The sequence below is a fragment of the Mya arenaria genome, chromosome 3 (genome assembly GCF_026914265.1).
Source record: "Mya arenaria isolate MELC-2E11 chromosome 3, ASM2691426v1".
In the NCBI taxonomy this organism is placed as follows: Eukaryota; Metazoa; Mollusca; class Bivalvia; order Myida; family Myidae; genus Mya; species Mya arenaria.
The window spans coordinates 88152727-88176271 of record NC_069124.1 but is presented as its reverse complement, the minus strand read 5'-3'; the positions used below and the strand labels follow the sequence as shown (position 1 = coordinate 88176271).

Sequence of the window (23545 nt, the reverse complement as noted above, 5' to 3'; positions counted from 1 at the left end):
GAAGAGATCAGCTAGAGCATCAGCTAGTTTTTCTTGTCAGCAGTGTAACTTCTAAATTACTCAACAGATTTAAATAAAACAATATATGCATGATAAAAGAAGATGCAGTGTGCAGTAACCTTGGAGTTATGGCCTCTTTTCAAAGGAATGGTTTGCCATTCCTGTGTCCAGGTGGCATTTGGGGGTATTCGTCACTCCTGTGACAGCTCTAGTTCTTTTGGTTGAAGTCCAGTTGGAATTAAATAATGTACACTCCCTTATGTGAATTAGTTTGACTGAAGAATTACAAAAGCTACCTAAAAGTCAGTTTTGTAGCCTTTTTTAGGAATGGCATAATATTAATGAGATAGTTTAAGTACAACCATAAACTGTATTTTAAAGATGTTCACTTATATTCTTTTGTCAGAGGGCAGAGGCCTATATCACAATAAACTGTTGTCTTGTCTTGTCTTGAAAACCTTTATTTGAAGGAGCAATTAGTAATGTTTATCAAGACGATTTGGTGATCTTCTAATCTTACTATGTAATCATAAATGATCTCGACCTTTCATAAAATTTTATGACTATTCACATATTTTATTTATTTATTGCATTTCAGCGTAAGATGGTATCAGAGGTTCCTGCTCTGTCTCGGCTGAGCAGAGAGTGCCACAAGTTGCCCAACAAGCAGCTGGAGCTGATTAAGTGGGTCCTTGATGCCCGAACATTTGTTCTCAACAATGTCGGCTCATCTAAGGTAGGTTAACAACAATGTGGGGTTTTAAAATTGTAGCAGGTTAATCCTGACAGAAAATTTAAAACATCGATTTACATAAATTTATTAAATTTCTTGTGAGTCAAAAGTCAAATGTATTTGCCTGAGGCTGGAGAAGGAACATTGATCTATTAGTTCTTCACTGACTGTGGGCAAATAGTTGACTCTGTCCTTCCCAGTTTAAGGGCAAATAGTTTTCTCGGTCCTTCCCAGTCCAAGGGCAAATAGTTTACTCGGTCCTTCCAAGTCCAAGGCCAAATAGTTTTCTCGGTCCTGCCCAGACCAAGGGCAAATAGTTTTCTCGGTCCTGCCCAGACCAAGGGCAAATAGTTTACTCAGTTCTTCCCAGTCCAAGGGCAAAAAGTTTACTCAGTTATTCCCAGTCCAAGGGCAAATAGTTTACTCGGTCCTGCCCAGACCAAGGGCAAATAGTATACTCAGTCCTTCCCAGTCCAAAGGCAAATAGTTTAGACTTTTGACCTGCAAGTCATTTTATAAGTGTTTTATTACATGACAGTAAAAAATAGTTTTTCATGTATTCAAAATGATATTCAATGATCAAGGTACCTTAGTGTGACTTAGGGTGTTCCTCAGAATGTAAATAAACACCTGTTTTCGAAATATGAAACAGTTTACTTTGAAGCATTGTTTGATTCAAAACTGGAATTTTCAATTGATACAATACATAGAAGGGGTTATTTCGGATCATACATGTTAATCAATTGAAAAGTATTTAAATACAATTTACGTTAATTTTCTCTGATAAATTCTATCTAAAAAGGAAAAAAATGCAATAAATCAAAAGAAATGATTGTACCCATCAGACCATTTGGAACTGTTGACCAGTTCCAAATGGTCTGATGACCAGTCATATAGCAAAAAATGACTGGTGATTTATATAGGAAATAATTTAAACATTTCAGTTATTCCATTCATCCACAACTTTAAAGTAAAGTTGAATAATGCCCATTTATTTATTTCTTTTTGTGTTTTATAGAGGGTATTGAATTCCTTTTGATAAAACTTATAGAAGACAGTTGCTGCAACAGAATATAAATGCATATTGTTTTATGTGCGACTTCAAAATGCACTTCATATTGTTTTACATTGTCATTGCTCTAGTTTTCAGACATTAAGAAGTTAACTGGACATTTGTTCAAAGTGCCCAAACCAAACTTCATATTTGAGGTTCAGCCGAGTGCAGTGGCTGATGAGAGATTTGAACAGATAAGGGATGGACGGGGCCTCATGTATGCCTACCACGGCAGCCGACTAGAAAACTTCTTCTCTATTCTACACAATGGCCTGGCTCTGCACATGAATAAGGTAGGATATTCAAACGTAAATCTCCAATGATCATATCCTTTGTAAATCAGCAATTTTCCTACAGGATTACTCTATGACAATTATGAAGCTATGAACAAAGAAGAGAAGTTCAGTTTCTGTAAGAATTCAAAAGATCTATGCTGTTATATTTTATCCATACCCTTTGTTTAAAAATCTTCAAACCATTCTATGTAAGTACCAAAATATCTGCTCTTAATCTGATAATCACAATGTAATATGCTGATATTTTTCAGATGTCTGTATTTGGTGAGGGTACGTACCTTTCCAGTGAGTTGTCTGTGTCCCTTATCTACAGTCCGCAGGGGGGCGGCTGGGACCACAGTGAGCTGGGAAACAGCTTAAGTTGTGTAGCCGTCTGTGAGATGATAGATGCTCCTTCAGTCAAGTGCCAAGATAAACGTATGGCTTTAACTATAGAACATAACATTTAATATCTCCTATTCCTCCTACTATGACATGGTGCATATTTAATGTTTGTTCAGACCTCGTAATCCGTAGTATAATTTGTAGCTTTGAACTTTTGTAGGTCCTTTACTTCTATTCGTATAATTAAAATGGTCTGTGTCTAAGTCAGATATTGCTTATTATTCACTTTTTTGTGTGCTGTTTAAAGGTCCGTAGCTTGAATTAATGGTTACATGTTGTATCTGTTACAGCGTACACCACAGAAAAGGGAAGTTCAGTGGTAGCTGCGCGTGCTCGAGCCAATGCTGGCCCCAGTGAGGGTGGGGATGTCCCGGAAAAATACTATGTCGTACAAAACAACGAGGTTATGAGGGTCAAGTATCTCCTTGTGTATGGACAGAAGACTGCTTCACACAAGTATATATATAAGATTCCTCAGCATTCTTTCCTTAATAGATATATTTTTGTTGTGAAATGGTATATGTAAAGGAATGGTTGATTAAACAGGAATAGAAGCATGTGGTGAAATGGTAATATTTAGTAAAATGCTAATATGTTGAAAAATGGCGGAAGATGTATCAGGTCTCCTTTCATAAATACAGCATTGATCTGAATCATTCATGAATGCTGTTTGTAAATACTTGTAAAGTTTGTATGGAAAGCTGCAATTACTTGTAGGCACATGTTTATGGTAAGCTGCTAGTTTTTGTAGGCACATGTTTGTACAGTAAGCTGCTAGTACAAGTAGGCATCTGTTTGTATGGTAAGCTGCTAGTACATGTAGCCACATGTTTGTACGGTAAGCTGCTAGTACATGTAGGCACATGTTTGTATGGTAAACTGCTAGTACATGTAGGCACATGCTTGTATGGTAAGATGCTAGTTTGCATGGTAAGCTGCTAGTACATGTAGGCACATGCTTGTATGGTAAGATGCTAGTTTGCATGGTAAGCTGCTAGTACATGTAGGCACATGTTTGTATGGTAAACTGCTAGTACATGTAGGCACATGCTTGTATGGTAAGGTGCAAGTACTTGTAGTGCTTGTATGATTAGCTGCTAGTACTTGTAGGCACATGCTTATATGGTAAGCTGCTAGTACTTGTAGGCACATTCTTGTATGGTAATCTGCTAGTACATGTAGGCACATGTTTGTACGGTAAGCTGCTAGTACATGTAGGCACATGTTTGTATGGTAAACTGCTAGTACATGTAGGCACATGCTTGTATGGTAAGATGCAAGTACTTGTAGTGCTTGTATGATTAGCTGCTAGTACTTGTAGGCACATGCTTATATGGTAAGCTGCTAGTACTTGTAGGCACATTCTTGTATGGTAAGCTGCTAGTACTTGTAGGCACATGCTTGTATGGTAAGATGCTAGTACATGTAGGCACATGCTTGTATGGTAAGCTGCTAGTACATGTAGGCACATGCTTGTATGGTAAGATGCAAGTACTTGTAGTGCTTGTATGATTAGCTGCTAGTACTTGTAGGCACATGCTTATATGGTAAGCTGCTAGTACTTGTAGGCACATTCTTGTATGGTAATCTGCTAGTACATGTAGGCACATGCTTGTATGGTAAGCTGCTAGTACATGTAGGCACATGCTTGTATGGTAAACTGCTAGTACTTGTAGGCACATGCTTGTATGGTAAGCTGCTAGTAAATGTAGGCACATGCTTGTATGGTAAGCTGCTAGTACTTGTAGGCACATGCTTGTATGGTAAACTGCTAGTACATGTAGGCACATGCTTGTATGGTAAACTGCTAGTACATGTAGGCACATGCTTGTATGGTAAGCTGCTAGTACTTGTAGGCACATGCTTGTATGGTAAACTGCTAGTACTTGTAGGCACATGCTTGTATGGTAAGCTGCTAGTACATGTAGGCACATGCTTGTATGGTAAACTGCTAGTACTTGTAGCCACATGCTTGTATGGTAAGCTGCTAGTACTTGTAGGCACATGCTTGTATGGTAAGCTGCTAGTACATGTAGGCACATGCTTGTATGGTAAGCTGCTAGTACTTGTAGCCACATTCTTGTATGGTAAGCTGCTAGTACTTGTAGGCACATGCTTGTATGGTAAGATGCTAGTACATGTAGGCACATGCTTGTATGGTAAGCTGCTAGTACTTGTAGCCACATGCTTGTATGGTAAACTGCTAGTACTTGTAGCCACATTCTTGTATGGTAAGCTGCTAGTACTTGTAGGCACATGCTTGTATGGTAAGATGCTAGTACATGTAGCCACATGCTTGTATGGTAAGCTGCTAGTACTTGTAGGCACATGCTTGTATGGTAAACTGCTAGTACTTGTAGGCACATGCTTGTATGGTAAGCTGCTAGTACATGTAGGCACATGCTTGTATGGTAAACTGCTAGTACTTGTAGGCACATGCTTGTATGGTAAGCTGCTAGTACTTGTAGGCACATGCTTGTATGGTAAGCTGCTAGTACATGTAGGCACATGCTTGTATGGTAAGCTGCTAGTACTTGTAGCCACATTCTTGTATGGTAAGCTGCTAGTACTTGTAGCCACATTCTTGTATGGTAAGCTGCTAGTACTTGTAGGCACATGCTTGTATGGTAAGATGCTAGTACATGTAGGCACATGCTTGTATGGTAAGCTGCTAGTACTTGTAGCCACATGCTTGTATGGTAAACTGCTAGTACTTGTAGCCACATTCTTGTATGGTAAGCTGCTAGTACTTGTAGGCACATGCTTGTATGGTAAGATGCTAGTACATGTAGCCACATGCTTGTATGGTAAGCTGCTAGTACATGTAGGCACATGCTTGTATGGTAATCTGCTAGTACATGTAGGCACATGCTTGTATGGTAAGCTGCTAGTACATGTAGGCACATGCTTGTATGGTAAGCTGCTAGTACATGTAGGCACATGCTTGTATGGTAAGCTGCTAGTACATGTAGGCACATGCTTGTATGGTAAGCTGCTAGTACTTGTAGGCACATGCTTGTATGGTAATCTGCTAGTACTTGTAGGCACATGCTTGTATGGTAAGATGCTAGTACATGTAGCCACATGCTTGTATGGTAAGCTGCTAGTACATGTAGGCACATGCTTGTATGGTAAGCTGCTAGTACTTGTAGCCACATGCTTGTACGGTAAGCTGCTAGTACTTGTAGCCACATGCTTGTACGGTAAGCTGCTAGTACTTGTAGGCACATGTTTGTACGGTAAGCTGCTAGTACATGTAGGCACATGCTTGTACGGTAAGCTGCTAGTACATGTAGGCACATGCTTGTATGGTAAGATGCTAGTACATGTAGGCACATGCTTGTATGGTAAGATGCTAGTACATGTAGCCACATGCTTGTATGGTAAGCTGCTAGTACATGTAGGCACATGCTTGTATGGTAAACTGCTAGTACTTGTAGCCACATTCTTGTATGGTAAGCTGCTAGTACATGTAGGCACATGCTTGTATGGTAAACTGCTAGTACATGTAGGCACATGCTTGTATGGTAATCTGCTAGTACTTGTAGGCACATGCTTGTATGGTAAGCTGCTAGTACATGTAGCCACATGTTTGTACGGTAAGCTGCTAGTACATGTAGCCACATGCTTATACGGTAAGCTGCTAGTACATGTAGGCACATGCTTGTATGGTAAGCTGCTAGTACTTGTAGGCACATGCTTGTATGGTAAACTGCTAGTACTTGTAGGCACATGCTTGTATGGTAAGCTGCTAGTACATGTAGCCACATGTTTGTACGGTAAGCTGCTAGTACATGTAGGCACATGCTTGTACGGTAAGCTGCTAGTACATGTAGGCACATGCTTGTATGGTAATCTGCTAGTACTTGTAGGCACATGCTTGTATGGTAATCTGCTAGTACATGTAGGCACATGCTTGTATGGTAATCTGCTAGTACATGTAGGCACATGCTTGTATGGTAATCTGCTAGTACTTGTAGGCACATGTTTGTATGGTAATCTGCTAGTACAATTAGGCACATGCTTGTATGGTAAGATGCTAGTACATGTAGCCACATGCTTGTATGGTAAGCTGCTAGTACATGTAGGCACATGCTTGTATGGTAATCTGCTAGTACTTGTAGGCACATGTTTGTATGGTAATCTGCTAGTACAATTAGGCACATGCTCGTATGGTAAGATGCTAGTACATGTAGCCACATGCTTGTATGGTAAGCTGCTAGTACATGTAGGCACATGCTTGTATGGTAATCTGCTAGTACTTGTAGGCACATGTTTGTATGGTAATCTGCTAGTACATGTAGGCACATGCTTGTATGGTAATCTGCTAGTACATGTAGGCACATGCTTGTATGGTAATCTGCTAGTACTTGTAGCCACATGTTTGTATGGTAAGCTGCTAGTACTTGTAGGCACATGCTTGTATGGTAAGCTGCTAGTACTTGTAGGCACATGCTTGTATGGTAAACTGCTAGTACTTGTAGGCACATGCTTGTATGGTAAGCTGCTAGTACTTGTAGGCACATTCTTGTATGGTAAGATGCTAGTACATGTAGGCACATGTTTGTATGGTAAGCTGCTAGTACATGTAGGCACATGCTTGTATGGTAATCTGCTAGTACTTGTAGGCACATGCTTGTATGGTAAGATGCTAGTACATGTAGGCATATGTTTGTATGGTAAGCTGCTAGTACATGTAGGCACATGCTTGTATGGTAATCTGCTAGTACTTGTAGGCACATGCTTGTATGGTAAGATGCTAGTACATGTAGGCACATGTTTGTATGGTAAGCTGCTAGTACATGTAGGCACATGCTTGTATGGTAATCTGCTAGTACTTGTAGGCACATTCTTGTATGGTAAGATGCTAGTACATGTAGGCACATGTTTGTATGGTAAGCTGCTAGTACATGTAGGCACATGCTTGTATGGTAATCTGCTAGTACTTGTAGGCACATGCTTGTATGGTAATCTGCTAGTACTTGTAGGCACATGCTTGTATGGTAATCTGCTAGTACTTGTAGGCACATGCTTGTATGGTAAACTGCTAGTACTTGTAGGCACATGCTTGTATGGTAATCTGCTAGTACTTGTAGGCACATGCTTGTATGGTAAGATGCTAGTACTTGTAGGCACATGCTTGTATGGTAAGCTGCTAGTACTTGTAGGCACATGCTTGTATGGTAATCTGCTAGTACTTGTAGGCACATGCTTGTATGGTAATCTGCTAGTACATGTAGGCACATGCTTGTATGGTAAGCTGCTAGTACATGTAGGCACATGCTTGTATGGTAATCTGCTAGTACTTGTAGGCACATGCTTGTATGGTAAGATGCTAGTACTTGTAGGCACATGCTTGTATGGTAAGCTGCTAGTACTTGTAGGCACATGCTTGTATGGTAATCTGCTAGTACTTGTAGGCACATGCTTGTATGGTAAACTGCTAGTAGTTGTAGGCACATGCTTGTATGGTAATCTGCTAGTACTTGTAGGCACATGCTTGTATGGTAAGATGCTAGTACATGTAGGCACATGCTTGTATGGTAATCTGCTAGTACTTGTAGGCACATGCTTGTATGGTAATCTGCTAGTACATGTAGGCACATGCTTGTATGGTAAACTGCTAGTACTTGTAGGCACATGCTTGTATGGTAAACTGCTAGTACTTGTAGGCACATGCTTGTATGGTAAGATGCTAGTACTTGTAGGCACATGCTTGTATGGTAAGCTGCTAGTACTTGTAGGCACATGCTTGTATGGTAAACTGCTAGTACATGTAGGCACATGCTTGTATGGTAAGCTGCTAGTACTTGTAGGCACATGCTTGTATGGTAAGCTGCTAGTACTTGTAGGCACATGCTTGTATGGTAAGATGCTAGTACTTGTAGGCACATGTTTGTATGGTAAACTGCTAGTACAAGTAGGCACATGCTTGTATGGTAAGCTGCTAGTACTTGTAGGCACATGCTTGTATGGTAAGCTGCTAGTACTTGTAGGCACATGTTTGTATGGTAAACTGCTAGTACATGTAGGCACATGCTTGTATGGTAAGCTGCTAGTACTTGTAGGCACATGCTTGTATGGTAATCTGCTAGTACTTGTAGGCACATGCTTGTATGGTAAACTGCTAGTACTTGTAGGCACATGCTTGTATGGTAAGCTGCTAGTACTTGTAGGCACATTCTTGTATGGTAAGATGCTAGTACATGTAGGCACATGTTTGTATGGTAAGCTGCTAGTACATGTAGGCACATGCTTGTATGGTAATCTGCTAGTACTTGTGGGCACATGCTTGTATGGTAAGCTGCTAGTACTTGTAGGCACATGCTTATATGGTAAGCTGCTAGTACTTGTAGGCACATGCTTGTATGGTAAGATGCTAGTACTTGTAGGCACATTCTTGTATGGTAATCTGCTAGTACATGTAGGCACATGCTTGTATGGTAAGCTGCTAGTTTGCATGGTAAGCTGCTAGTACTTGTAGGCACATGTTTGCATGGTAAGCCGCTGGCACCTGTAGGCGTATGTTTGTATGGTTAGCTGCTAGTACCCGTGAAATTTGTATGGTAAGCTGCTAGTACAAGTAGGCACATGTTTGTATGGTAAGCTGCTTGTACAAGTAGGCACGTGTTTGTATTGTAAGCTACTAATACAAGTAGGCACATGTTTGTATGGTAAGCTGCTTGTTATTGGAGGCACATGTTTGTATGGTAAACTGCTAGTTATTGGAGGCACATGTTTGTATGGTAAGCTGCTAGTTATTGGAGGCACATGTTTGTATGGTAAGCTGCTTGTACTTGCAGGCACATGTTTGTATGGTAAGCTGCTAATACAAGTAGGCACATGTTTGTATGGTAAGCTGCTAGTTATTGGAGGCACATGTTTGTATGGTAAGCTGCAAGTACTTGTAGGCACATGTTTGTATGGTAAGCTGCTAGTACAAGTAGGCACATGTTTGTATGGTAAGCTACTAATACAAGTAGGCACATGTTTGTATGGTAAACTGCTAGTTATTGGAGGCACTCGTTGTATGGTAAACTGCTAGTTATTGGAGGCACATGTTTGTATGGTAAGCTGCTAGTTATTGTAGGCACATGTTTGTATGGTAAGCTGCTAGTACAAGTAGGCACATGTTTGTATGGTAAGCTACTAATACAAGTAGGCAAATGTTTGTATGGTAAGCTGCTAGTACTTGTAGGCACATGTTTGTATGGTAAGCTACTAATACAAGTAGGCAGATGTTTGTATGGTAAGCTGCTAGTACATGTAGGCACATGTTTGTACGGTAAGCTGCTAGTACAGTAGAAACTCACTAAATCGGACAAGGTCCGGAATATGCAAAATTTATGGTTTAGTGAGGTTTTGATGGACGGAGTAAGTTGACTCAAAATATTTACTGAGTTAACCTTTAAAGGGAAGTTGAAAACTGGAATAAAATGAAAACACATAAAGATAACATTATTTTACATCAAGACAGAGGTTGAGACATGATTAAAGCACATGCAAAAGTGATAAACATAATTAAACATTTCTGCATTTTAATAATCATCTTTTTTTCCAAGTCTTAAAATAAAACAACTTGTGAAAATGACCACTTCATCACCAATCAAAGTTCTTGATTTGAGTAACAAACAAATTCAACGATTATCTGTAATGTAATGCCTGTTAAGTATGTTTGATAGTTTAATAAACGCTCCGCTCTAATTTGATTCAATCATAGAAGTCTTTAGATAAAACAACCCTCCAAAATGATCACTTAATAACCGTTTCTAGTTCTTTATTTTCTGCAACAAACAAATTAATGTTTCAATCATTTCCTTTTCACAAGTTTGATTATCATGCGGCAGTCAATCCACAGCGCAATAATCATTATCGAGTTAACACAACATCACAGGTGCAATATTTAACAAAGCACCGGCTGTCAAAACAAAGTGACATGGGATGCGTGAATTCCTTATACACAAAATTGTATTGACATGTTGGAACAAATATATGTTCAGTATTGTGAGGTAAAATTACGTTGACAACTAACAAATTTTCTCGATTTTTTGTCCGGTATTCAGAATTCCGGTTTTGTAGGGATTTTTTTACATTGAAAATAGAAGGGGATAACGGGGACTCTGAAAAAAATTACGGTATCCTGAGCATTCCAGTTTTGTGGAGTTCCGGTTTAGTGAGTTTCTACTGTACAAGTAGGCACATGTTTGTATGATAGGCTGCTGGTACAAGTAGGCACATGTTTGTATGATAGGCTGCTGGTACAAGTAGGCACATGTTTGTATGATAGGCTGCTGGTACAAGTAGGCACATGTTTGTATGATAGGCTGCTGGTACAAGTAGGCACATGTTTGTATGGTAAGCTGCTGGTACAAGTAGGCACACGTTTGTATGGTAAGCTGCTGGTACATGTAGGCACATGTTTGTATAGTAAGCTGCTGGTACAAGTAGGCACATGTTTGTATGGTAAGCTGCTGGTACATGTAGGCACATGTTTGTATGGTAAGCTGCTGGTACATGTAGGCACATGTTTGTATGGTAAGCTACAAATACAAGTAGGCACATGTGTGTATGGTAAGCTGCTAGTACTTGTAGGCACATGTTTGTATGGTAAGCTACTAATACAAGTAGGCACATGTTTGTATGGTAAGATGTAAGTACTTGTAGGCACATGTTTGTATGGTAAGCTGCTAGTACAATTAGGCACATGTTTGTATGGTAAGCTGCTAGTACAATTAGGCACATGTTTGTATGGTAAGCTGCTAGTACAATTAGGCACATGTTTGTATGGTAAGCTACAAATACAAGTAGGCACATGTGTGTATGGTAAGCTGCTAGTACTTGTAGGCACATGTTTGTATGGTAAGCTACTAATACAAGTAGGCACATGTTTGTACGGTAAGATGCAAGTACTTGTAGGCACATGTTTGTATGGTAAGCTGCTAGTACTTGTAGGCACATGTTTGTATGGTAAGCTACTAATACAAGTAGGCACATGTTTGTATGGTAAGATGCAAGTACTTGTAGGCACATGTTTGTATGGTAAGCTGCTAGTACAATTAGGCACATGTTTGTATGGTAAGCTGCTAGTACAATTAGGCACATGTTTGTATGGTAAGCTGCTAGTACAATTAGGCACATGTTTGTATGGTAAGCTGCTAGTACAATTAGGCACATGTTTGTATGGTAAGCTACTAATACAAGTAGGCACATGTTTGTATGGTAATCTGCTGGTACTTGTAGGCACATGTTGGTATGGTAAACTGCTTGTATGTGTAGGTATATGTTTGTATTGTAAGCTGCTGGTACTTGTAGGCACATGTTTGTATTGTAAGCTGCTAGAACAAGTAGGCACATGTTTGTATGGTAATCTACTATTACTTGTAGGCACATGTTTGTTAGGTAAGCTGCTAGTATTTGAAGTCACATGTTTGTATTGTAAGCTGCTTGTACAAGCAGGCACATGTTTGTAAGGTAAGCTGCTAGTATTTGTAGGCACATGTTTGTATTGTAAGCTAGTACAAGTAGGTACATGTTTTTAAGGTAAGCTGCTAGTACATGTAGGCACATGTTTGTATGGTAAGCTGCTTGTACTTGTAGGCACATGTTTGTATTATAAGCTTCTAGTACAAGTAGGCACATGTTTGTATGGTAAGCTGCTAGTATTTGTAGGCACATGTTTGTATTGTAAGCTGCTAGTACAAGTGGGCACCTGTTTTTATGATAAGCTGCTAGTACTTCTAGGCACATGTTTGTATGGTAAACTGCTTGTACTTGTAGGCACATGTTTGTATGGTAAACTGCTAGTACTTAGGTTTGTATGGTAAGATGCAAGTACTTGTAGGCACATGTTTGTATGGTAAGCTGCTATAGTACAAGTAGGCACATGTTTGTATTGTAAGCTGCTAGTACTGGAAGGCACATGCTTGTATGGTAAGCTGCTAGTACATGTAGCCAGATGTTTGTATGGTAAGCTGCTAGTACATGTAGGCACATGTTTGTATGGTAAGCTGCTAGTACATGTAGGCACATGTTTATATGGTAAACTGCTTGTACTTGTAGGCCCATGTTTGTATGGTAAGCTGCAAGTACTTGTAAGCACATGTTTGTATGGTAAGCTGCTGGTACTTGTAAGCACATGTTTGTATGGTAAGCTGCTGGTACTTGTAAGCACATGTTTGTATGGTAAGCTGCTGGTACTTGTAAGCACATGTTTGTATGGTAAACTGCTAGTACATATATGTGCACATTTTTTGTTAGGTTAGCTTGTCAAGTTCTATGCTCGAAAATGTGAAGTTTTATGATTAGCTGCAAATGCCTATATTTTGTCTGCAGGTCGAGTTCATTGAGCCGTAAGTCGTGGTTGATTGAGCACAGGTTTCTGCTGATGATGGTTGGGTACATGGTCATTTTGTGTGCCGTGGGCCTTGCAAACTCCCACACTTTGAAGGTGTACTGGAGACGACTGTGGAAGGTTGTATGATATGGCTGCTGGATGTGTCCCCAGAGGGATTGGGTGGGGGGGGGGCGGTGCATAGACCTTTGTTACTGTGGGAGTGGATCTGTGTCAGTCTATGGTATTTCAATCTAGCAGTGTTTATTGAAATTACAATTGTTGTGATATTTTTGTTTTGTGTAGGGTTTAATTGACCTTAACCAATCAAGTTCATGCCATAGTCTTGATATAAAATAATTAAAAGAAGAAGAATGCTGTTTTATTCATAACCAATCAGGTATGTTGTCTTTATGCTGTGTACACTACTCTCAGATCCATGATAATGTGAAGATGTTTATTTCTAGTTGAAATTATTTGTAAATGGCCCATGGCAAATTTGGCAATATGCCAATAATTGATGAAAACTGACACTCAATTAGGATCTAAAAACACACCAGAGTGTACATAATATTTTACTCGGTATGTGTTTTTTTTCAGATGTCTAGACACACCTATTTGTGGTAAGAATAGTTTAGCTGTGCAATTTTCTTAACTGTTCTGTACTTTTAGAAGATGCATATTATTTTTCCTTCAGTTGTTACATGTCTGAAAACAGATAGACGAAGACAAAACTAATTCTGAATGGCCTTTGTTTAGAACTGTCCTGGGACCGGTTTCTCAAAACTACTTAAGTCTGTTATAACAGGATTTAGCTAAGCTCACTATTTTTGTTCTTCTACGATTTGTGAAATATTTACTTTTTTATTTATTTTATGACTGTTTATTAAAGTTATCTGTCTGGTAATCGTGTAAAACTTAGTTTTATTTATCAAAATAAGGTTAAAAGTAAAAATTTTGCTACACAAAAAAGCCACTTAAGTCTGTTAGGCTAAGGAATTTTCGTGAAATCAGGGGCTTATCTGAGAGGTAACTATGGTTACCAGAGGGCACAGTTTAGTGAAAATCCACATGATATAATTATATATTGTTGTAAAGCATTGGTTCTAGGAAATGATAAGAACAGCAGATGCTCATTCTTTGCACATGTTCATAGTGAAAAAGTTCCATTTGAAATCCATTAATGTTATAATGATTTACTGGCTTTTAAAAAAGTCTACTATCGTATATTTGTATTTGTTTGTATTGATATACTGATGTGCCTTATTTGTGACATGCACCTTGTGCTCCTGTGATGGCTTCTCTCTGAAATCCATGTTATCTCCAAAATGTATATTTATACATTCCCTTTCGTTTATTTTTAAATTATGTGCAATTTTGATGACACAATCATATACTGGGCTTGTACAAGATGTTGTGAATCATATTGATGTATTTTGATAACTAGGTGAGATTCATACACAGATACTGTAGATTCAAGGTTTTTCGTAATTTCTCACTTGTTATTCAATATATTTCGATTTGTTTGGAGGAAATCTGTATATCTCAATCTTACTGTAGATACAATACTACAGGATTGTCGAGATATGGTTTGCAATATATATGTTTTTTGAGAATTTCCACACAAAATTTTATTTGTTGCTGAAAATCCTTACTAAGATATCTTCAAAGTTGTCAGACAATTGATCTGTCCAATTATAAAAAATACATCAATTTTACCATTCAGAATGGAGGCTTGATTTACATTGGGAAATTCCATATCAACTTTTATATCTATGAATTGGTTCTGGAAATGTCATATAAAGCAATGTCAGGTTTAACATATTTCAGCAATTTTTATAACATTTAAATGAAAAAAAATCACTAAAAACCTTGGTTACTACTGTATGGGAAACACCTCTACAATTACAATATATACATGCTTGCAGCTGAAATAAGTACACTGTATTGCAGGAGACAGTGCAGGGTAATCGGATCCCCATTTAAATGTGGTATATTATACACTGTAACATGAATTTCCCTAAAAAAAACTGGAAAAAAAAACTTTTTGCTGTTAATAAACTTCATATTTTGTATCAATGGTATCATTTTCATGGTGCGATGTCATTTGCAGACGAAGGTTTGTATAACTGGTATCTGAGGTCTTGTTATTAGAAAATATAAAAACCCATGTCCAATGTTTCTTGTGCAACATGCTGTGTTTTACTGTATTATAATGTAACAGATAGTCAAGCTGTTGTTTGCAAATTGTCATTTCATATTCATAATATCCATATATGTATAAAGATTTCAGTATGTCAGCAATTGTCAACAAAGGTAGTTATTTTTCTCAATCAATGATTTGCTATAACCATCCTTCAACTTTAATTGATGCTTCCAATTTGTTTTAATAGAACTTTTCATTTGGTTTATTTCATGAAAATGTTCAAACAACATATATTACAATATAAATATTTGCTTTGAAGCTATTTAAAACACTTACAAAGATCATCTTTGGCATCAAACATTTATACTTATTATCTGGTTGTCTTTTAATTTCAAATTATTTGCTTGCCCCAAGAAAACTACTTCATTAAAAAGTTATGAATTTCTTAAATAACCACTGCGTTTTTTTTAAGCTCTGTAAATTTAATTAGTTATGCAAAGACATCCAATTATCTTTCCATCATTTTGTTATTTTTACATCATGCACATATTACATATATCGCTACAAACATGCTTCATTCACTGCTATACATCGCTACATGCATCACTACATGCATGGCTACATGCATCACTACATACACCTCTACATACACTTCTACATACACCGCTTCTTTCATCTCTAGTATTCTATATACATTTATATTTTAAGTGGTGAATCATTCTACAATTTTTTTCACATTTTTTGGTTTATAATGAATCTTATCTGTGCATGTTTTTCTAATTTCATATGTCATTCTGAAATGTGATTAGAGGTATGTCTCTGCATTTGTTCACCACAATATCTACTTATGAATTTATATTACATTTGTGAATATGTTTATGCCAAAAGGGCTTTTTAGCTCGACTATTTGAAGAATAAGGAGGGCTTTACTAATCGCCCCAGCGTCGGCGTCCGGTTAAAGTTTTAGGGCAAGTTAGGATTTTCACTAAAAGTCCAATACCCTTGATTCAATTGCCTTAATAAATACTTCACACAGTTGTTCATGGCCATCACATAATGAGGTTAGATAACTCCATATTATCCTTTATACAAATTATAGCCCCTGATTGACTATGGAACTAAGTTTTAGGGCAGGTCGGGATATTTATTAATAACTTCTATACCCTTCATTCAATTGACTTAATACTTCACACAATTAATGACAACCATCTTACAATAAGGTTACATAACTCCATTTAAACCCTAAATACCAATTTTGGCCCTTGATTTACTTTTTTATGCCCCCGAATATTAAAATCGCACCGTCCGTCCGTCTGTCCGTCCGTCCGTCCGACTCAATAACTCAGAATATTATGGACAGATTTTAAAATAACTTGCCACATGTGTTCGGCATACCAAGACGACGTGTTGCGTGCAAGAACCGTGTCCCTACCTCTAAGGTCAAGGTCACACTTAGGTGTTTATTCACAATGGAATGCTGCATATAAGGACATAGAGTATAGGTTGTTGTGTCCGGGCTGTAACTTTCCCTTGTATGGACAGATTTTAAAACAACTAGCCACATGTGTTCGGCATACCAAGACGACGTGTCGCGTGCAAGAACCGTGTCCCTACCTCCAAGGTCAAGGTCACACTTAGGTTTTTATTCACAATAGAATGCTGCATATAAGGACATAGAGTATAGGTTGTTGTGTCCGGGCTGTAACTTTCCCTTGTATGGACAGATTTTAAAATAACTTGCCACATGTGTTTGGCATACCAAGACGACGTGTCGCGTGCAAGAACCGTTTCCTTACCTCCAAGGTCAAGGTCACACTTAGGTGTTTATTCCCAATGGAATGCTGCATATAAGGACATAGAGTATAGGTTGTCGTGTCCGGGCTGTAACTTTCCCTTGTATGGACAGATTTTAAAATAACTTGCCACATGTGTTTGGCATACCAAGACGACGTGTCGCGTGCAAGAACCGTGTCCTTACCTCCAAGGTCAAGGTCACACTTAGGTGTTTATTCCCAATGGCATGCTGCATATAAGGACATAGAGTATAGGTTGTCGTGTCCGGGCTGTAACTTTCTCTTGTATGGACAGATTTTAAAATAACTTGCCACATGTGTTCAGCATACCAAGATGACGTGTCGCGTGCAAGAACCGTGTCCCTACCTCTAAGGTCAAGGTCACACTTAGGTGTTTATTCACAATGGCATGCTGCATATAAGGACATAGAGTATAGATTGTCGCGTCCGGGCTGTAACTTTCCCTTGTATGGACAGATTTTAAAATAACTTGCCACATGTGTTCGACATACCAAACGACATGTCGCGTGCAAGAACCGTGTCCCTACCCTTAAGGTCAAGGTCACACTTAGGTGTTTATTCACAATGGAATGCTGCATATAATGACATAGAGTATAGATTGTCGTGTCCGGGCTGTCACTTTTCCTTGTATGGACAGATTTTAAAATAACTTGGCACATGTGTTCGGCATACCAAGACAACGTGTCGCGTGCAAGAACCGTGTCCCTACCTCTAAGGTCAAGGTCACACTTAGGTGTTTATTCACAATGGCATGCTGCATATAAGGACATAGAGTATAGGTTGTCGTGTCCGGGCTGTAACTTTCCCTTGTATGGACAGATTTTAAAATAACTTGCCACATGTGTTTGGCATACCAAGACGACGTGTCGCGTGCAAGAACCGTGTCCTTACCTCCAAGGTCAAGGTCACACTTAGGTGTTTATTCACAATGGAATGCTGCATCTAAGGACATAGAGTATAGGTTGTCGTGTCCGGGCTGTAACTTTCCCTTGTATTGACAGATTTTAAAATAACTTGCCACATGTGTTCGGCATACCAAGACGATGTGTCGCGTGCAAGACCCGTGTCCCTACCTCTTAGGTCAAGGTCACACTTAGTGTTTATTCACAATGGCATGCTGCATATAAGGACATAGAGTATAGGTTGTCGTGTCCGGGCTGTAACTTTCCCTTGTATGGACAGATTTTAAAATAACTTGCCACATGTGTTTGGCATACCAAGACGACGTGTCGCGTGCAAGAACCGTGTCCTTACCTCCAAGGTCAAGGTCACACTTAGGTGTTTATTCACAATGGAATGCTGCATCTAAGGACATAGAGTATAGGTTGTCGTGTCCGGGCTGTAACTTTCCCTTGTATGGACAGATTTTAAAATAACTTGCCACATGTGTTTGGCATACCAAGACGACGTGTCGCGTGCAAGAACCGTGTCCTTACCTCCAAGGTCAAGGTCACACTTAGGTGTTTATTCCCAATGGCATGCTGCATATAAGGACATAGAGTATAGGTTGTCGTGTCCGGGCTGTAACTTTCTCTTGTATGGACAGATTTTAAAATAACTTGCCACATGTGTTCAGCATACCAAGATGACGTGTCGCGTGCAAGATCCGTGTCCCTATTTCTTAGGTCAAGGTCACACTTAGTGTTTATTCACAATGGAATGCTGCATATAACGACATAGAGTATAGGTTGTCGTGTCCGGGCTGTAACTTTCCCTTGTATGGACAGATTATAAAATAACTTGGCACATGTGTTTGAATTACCAAGACGATGTGTCGGGTGCAAGACCCATGTTCCTACCTCTAAGGTCAAGGTCACACTTAGTGTTTATTCACAATGGAATGCTGCATATAAGGACATAGAGTATAGGTTGTTATGTCCGGGCTGTAACTTTTTCTTGTATGGACAGATTTTAAAATTACTTGCCACATGTGTTCGACATACCAAGACGACGTGTCACGTGCAAGACCCATGTCCCTACCTCTAAGGTGAAAGATACACTTTGTGTTTATTCACAATGAAATGCTGAATATAAGGACATAAGAATGTAGGTTGTCAAGTACGGGTGGTATTTTTTTATGTTCAGAGGCAATTTAAAATAACTTGCCATATGTATTTTTTTTATCTTTAACTTTTCATGTACTGACCTTGTTCATAGGTCAATGTCACATTCGGGGGCATTCGTCACATACTGTGACAGCTCTTGTTTTTAAATTTCTTTTGATTTCTTTTGACAAGCACATTTCATATTCTTAACCAGATTTTCACAAAGGGAAAACAAGTTATAAGAATGACTTGTGTCATTGTTTAGGCGGGCTGGTGGGAGGGCAGCATCAAAGTCACCTTATGTATCGAATATCTAGCTAAGTTTGGCATCCAGTGACCAAACTTTTTGGTATATAGGAAGAGGTTATAGAGACCTTTCATGAGATTGCATATGAGGCCCAATAGAAAAATGATTGGTATTGAATAACTTAAGTAAGGGTTGACATATTGCGAGCAAACTTGGTATATATAAAGAGTTTATAGAGGCCTTTCATGAGATTGTGTTTTGGGCCCCGAGAGAAACGGTCACTGTTTACTTTTTAATTTGATTTTTATTGCTCGTGACAGGCACATACATCAATATTGTATTCACTTCTAAGTCAAAGCAGCAGAGTCAAGCGCGCTGTCTTACAACAGCTCTTGTTATTTATTATAACAAGTTGGCTTCTGCACAAATGCATGTGGTGCTGAAGTTTGGTTTCCTGTGGTTTGTATGACAAGATGCATTGCATTAGTTCATTTTATCATTGAATATTGTTAACATATTGAATACGAATATTCATACATAAATAACCGTCTTAAGTGAGCATTCAACTACTTGTAGGTAAAATTATTCAGAGCAAAACATTATAAGCTCTGCTTTAATTTTTATCCGTTTTAGTATAAAATAGTGAAACACAGAATGTTGCAATCTGATGTTTGATGTATACAATGTATGTAAAATAAAATATGTTTAAACTAAGCGATCATGAGCTGTTTTCTGGGTGGCTTTACTGGTTCCCTTGAGCACATCTTCTGTTGGTGAACTTGGCCAGTGCTGTTATCTCAGTCGAAACTTTCAATTGCATATGATGCTACAGTTTAATAATGTCGGCCTCTCGCCCAAGAGATTGTGGGTTTGAGCCCCAACAGGGTGGCAATGGCCTTGTGCTATACATGCCAACCTCTCACCATAAAGACGGTCTGGTTGACACGCATCAGAGTGATAGGGGTCTATTGGCGTAGACAAAAAAAGTTGTAAAACGGTAGATCTGAGAGAGTGCAGCTTTAAAGCCATTTAGGATGGTTAGCGATTAATGGCATTCTTGGATTAAACTTTGTCATATTAATGATGCATTTCAATAAACAAAAATGTTATTTGATACAGTCAATTATAACCGAACATTTCAAACCATAATGTATCGATCTTTAAATCTCAGCATTTGCTCACTTCATAATAGGAACTGAAACTGTCACGTGTTAATCTCCGGTGTGTTTGCTCTTTCCCGGGCCCTGTAGGAGTTGTTTCAGATATCGCTCCACCTGCTGGTCCAGGGAGGCTTCTTGATTGAAGGACAGGTGACACCCATTAACCCCTACCTCGGTCTGTCCGCGGCTCTGCTCCGCCTTGCAGCACTCTCGGCTCTCGGGAGATTTTCGCCCTGTTTTTATTCCTGCAAAGCAATAACATGAATTAAAATGAATGTTGTTATGTACAGCTCATGTTCCTTATTAAGCAATGTTGTACATCCCTCGAAGAAATTCAAGGGAAAACAGTGAATCATTAAAGCTAAGAAAGACAACAAAAGCGTCGCCAATGCTCGTTTGCTGTTGTTTTAGCTCTTATACTGACCAAACACGGTGTCCATTGTTCGTGCGCATGTAAACAATTGCTTATGAGCGCGCCACAGTCTTCAATTTCAATTGTATCTTAATCAAACGTATACAGTAGTTAGATATCCATGAGAGCTCGGTTACTTTTTTTAAACCGAGCAGGTCCGCCAATGCATGACTGGATTATGGACCTGGAAATGCTGCAGTATTTTAAGGGATACAGCATTGTGCAGAAAGTTTGTATTATTGTAGTAGTTCTTGCCCTTTGCAAAATATATGGTTCACGGATTGCTTCCCTTGTGCAGTTGTGAGTTCAGTACATAACAAAAACATTAATGCCGGTATAGAATAGGCTCTCGCGGGCCTCTTGTTTGCTTTATGGTCAAGGTTAAGAAATGCAAGACGGACGACACCAAGGCTATCACAATACTTCGACATTCTTCTGCGAAAACGACGAGTCACTCCTTCGTTAAGTGAGTTTACCTGTTCAAACCACATTTCGCTGACGACTTAGTCCCGAGGCAAGGAGCGCAACTCGTCCAATTAACATTGTGAACTACACGGAAACAATGTGTCATATCTCTTCTCCGTATACAGTACAATGTAATTCATGGAATTGTTTACTTCAATGATTTAAAACCAATCCCATTACGGTTAGTAAACTGCGTAGGTCGGGTATAACTGAATAGAACATGTGCACACGTGCAGTTCGAACTCTTATTGCGAACAGTAATCTTAAACTAGCGTCTAACCATTGTTAAATGTGCAGTAGACCTCAGATCCTTCAAACGATACTGTTTACTGATAATCGGTTAATGTGTTATGTTAATTTTGAACAGCGTTATTTTATTGACTTTGATCGTTTAGATTTGAGAGACAAAAAAGTCAATTCCCAAGAATCTAATTTCGCATTTAAATAAATAGGTCCATTTTGCATATGCATGTATTGGCTGACAGGACATTTTCAATAATTTCAGAGTTCGTTATGTCTCTCCTTTATACTGTTTTTGACATTATTTTTTTCAAACAATTTTTGTCCGAAGCAGAAGTCGGAAACTTCTTGACGAAATTGAATGGCACTTGGAAAATTGATGGATGGCAATAATCTTGCAAAAATAACTTTCAAATTGAAATTATGTTAATAAACCTTTGAATATGGATACTAACAGTGTGGAGTCATGCACAATATATGATGTTTAACTACTGGGTACTAAATTGCAAAGTAACTTCCACTTGTACATTTATTTTCTTTAACAAAGTTTATCAACAGACTTAATCGGAAACAACCGAATGGAATTCAATGAAAATTAGAATAATAATAGCTAACAATGTGAAACCGTAAAATGTGCAAGGATAAGAACTATTTGGCCCATTTTTGCAAAATTATCTCCCATATTACATGGAATGAGTTTTTAAATAGAAAGTGCACCGTTTGTTGCATTGTTATATCCCATGGGGTCTTTGCTATTTACTTTACTCATTTTTAATGTTTTCACTGAAACATAATATTTCTTCTGAGATTCCTCCGTAAAGATGAATGCAGTATTTTGAAACAAACATTTCAAGAATTTACTAAAATTCGTGCGCCAGTGGATGCGTTTTCATATAACATAAAAAGATCCTCTTGACAACGCTGTGTACGTTACGCAAACTTTAAAATTGGTCTCCTTAGAAATTGAACATTAAGAACTCCACTACAGATTTTAAGTCTCATATTTCACACTCATGAATAATCAAATGTCTAGCATAACATAATTGTTTCTTGACAAAACGAGAGTTAAAATAAGTTGAAAATATAAACATGCATCACATTCCCATTTTTTCGATAATTATGTCTTCGTACAAACTAAATCCTTATCTTAAGAAAGAATCCATGTTTATATCTTCATAACTGGGGGGGGGGGGTCGTCTGTATGTGCATTCGTGTATGTGTTTTCGTGCGTGCGTGTGTGTTTTCTACGTGCATATGTCTGCGGGCGTTCGTGTGTATTTTCGTGCGTGGGTGCGTGTGTGTTCGTGCGTACGCGTGACTTCTCTTCCCTAATTAATTTGTTTTACAGTCACATGTGGCATGTATTTTTTAATTCATAATGGCTTTAGATAATTTATATGCATGTTGATATTGGCAAGGTAACAGCTTGATAAAGACCTACCCTTGAACTTTGAGATGTAAGTGGCTATGATGGAGCTTGGGTCCTTCCCCTTTGGTGTATCCAGGGTCTCAGCTATCAGGCAGTCGAGCAGCCGTTGTGTGCTGAGCGTTGCTGAAGCCCTTTTCCTACAATTGTCCTTCTCGGGCCTGCTGTTGGTAGCTCGAGTCAAATTAATGGCGGAAGTAACCGATTTTCTTGTCAAACTGCAATTTGATAGATTTACAGTTCCGTTTTTCAAGCTGTGTATTTTTCTTATTCTTACCAATTTATTGTTAGTCCGTGAATAATCCAGAGGTTCATTATTGTTTTCTGGCAATATTGCGTACTTCAGACAATTACTGGTCCTTTCGTCGCTGTGATGTGCACATAGAAAGGGGGATTCACTCAGCCGAAATGTGGTAAGTCCATCCTGTTGGTGGCCGTGCTGCTGCAGCTGTCCGTACAGCAGACAGCCGCTGGTTCGGAGATAGGTGGCGAAGATGGATCCCGTATCCACGTCCGTCCACTCAGCACAGTCCGGCTCCACAACCGGACACTCTGCTTCTGTACTAGCGGTTGTAACGTTCGATGTATCGTTCATGCTGCATTTTAAAGTTAAACTGCCACCATCAATATCTACCATTGTTTAAACATTTTTACACACAAACACTGCTAACATTAACGCACTAATACTGTGTGCTTACAACCAAGTACATAAGTTGTCAATCAATAAATTCAGTAGCCAACACAACACACACTGTCGATCAATACTTCATCTGAATACTGTAATGCAGTTATA

The 23545-nt window shown here is 38.8% G+C and overlaps 2 protein-coding genes across 2 annotated transcripts in view; one reads left to right on the top strand and one right to left on the bottom strand.

Moving 5' to 3' along the window:
• Nucleotides 1-19767, top strand: part of LOC128227045 (protein mono-ADP-ribosyltransferase PARP16-like) — a 24782-nt gene extending 5015 nt beyond the window's left edge. Inside the window, exons 4-8 of the mRNA XM_052937223.1 lie at nucleotides 599-736; nucleotides 1877-2080; nucleotides 2335-2500; nucleotides 2758-2923; nucleotides 12800-19767. Coding sequence (XP_052793183.1) covers nucleotides 599-736; nucleotides 1877-2080; nucleotides 2335-2500; nucleotides 2758-2923; nucleotides 12800-12947 — 822 coding nt within the window. The 3' untranslated portion in view covers nucleotides 12948-19767. The remainder of the gene's footprint in view (nucleotides 1-598; nucleotides 737-1876; nucleotides 2081-2334; nucleotides 2501-2757; nucleotides 2924-12799) is intronic.
• LOC128227044 (uncharacterized) lies at nucleotides 19647-23545 on the bottom strand. Its single transcript, XM_052937222.1, has 2 exons — nucleotides 22768-23545; nucleotides 19647-20454 (listed from the first exon to the last, which is right to left on the bottom strand). The coding sequence occupies exons 1-2, from the start codon at nucleotides 23387-23389 to the stop codon at nucleotides 20261-20263; spliced, it is 816 nt and encodes a 271-aa protein (XP_052793182.1). The 5' UTR covers nucleotides 23390-23545; the 3' UTR covers nucleotides 19647-20260.

Coding starts and splice junctions, on each gene's coding strand:
- LOC128227044 (XM_052937222.1), bottom strand. CDS start 23,389: ATGGTAGATATTGATGGTGGCAGTTTAACTTTAAAATGCAGCATGAAC. Junction 20,455..22,767: donor TTACATCTCAAAGTTCAAGG/GTAGGTCTTTAT, acceptor ATTGCTTTGCAG/GAATAAAAACAGGGCGAAAA.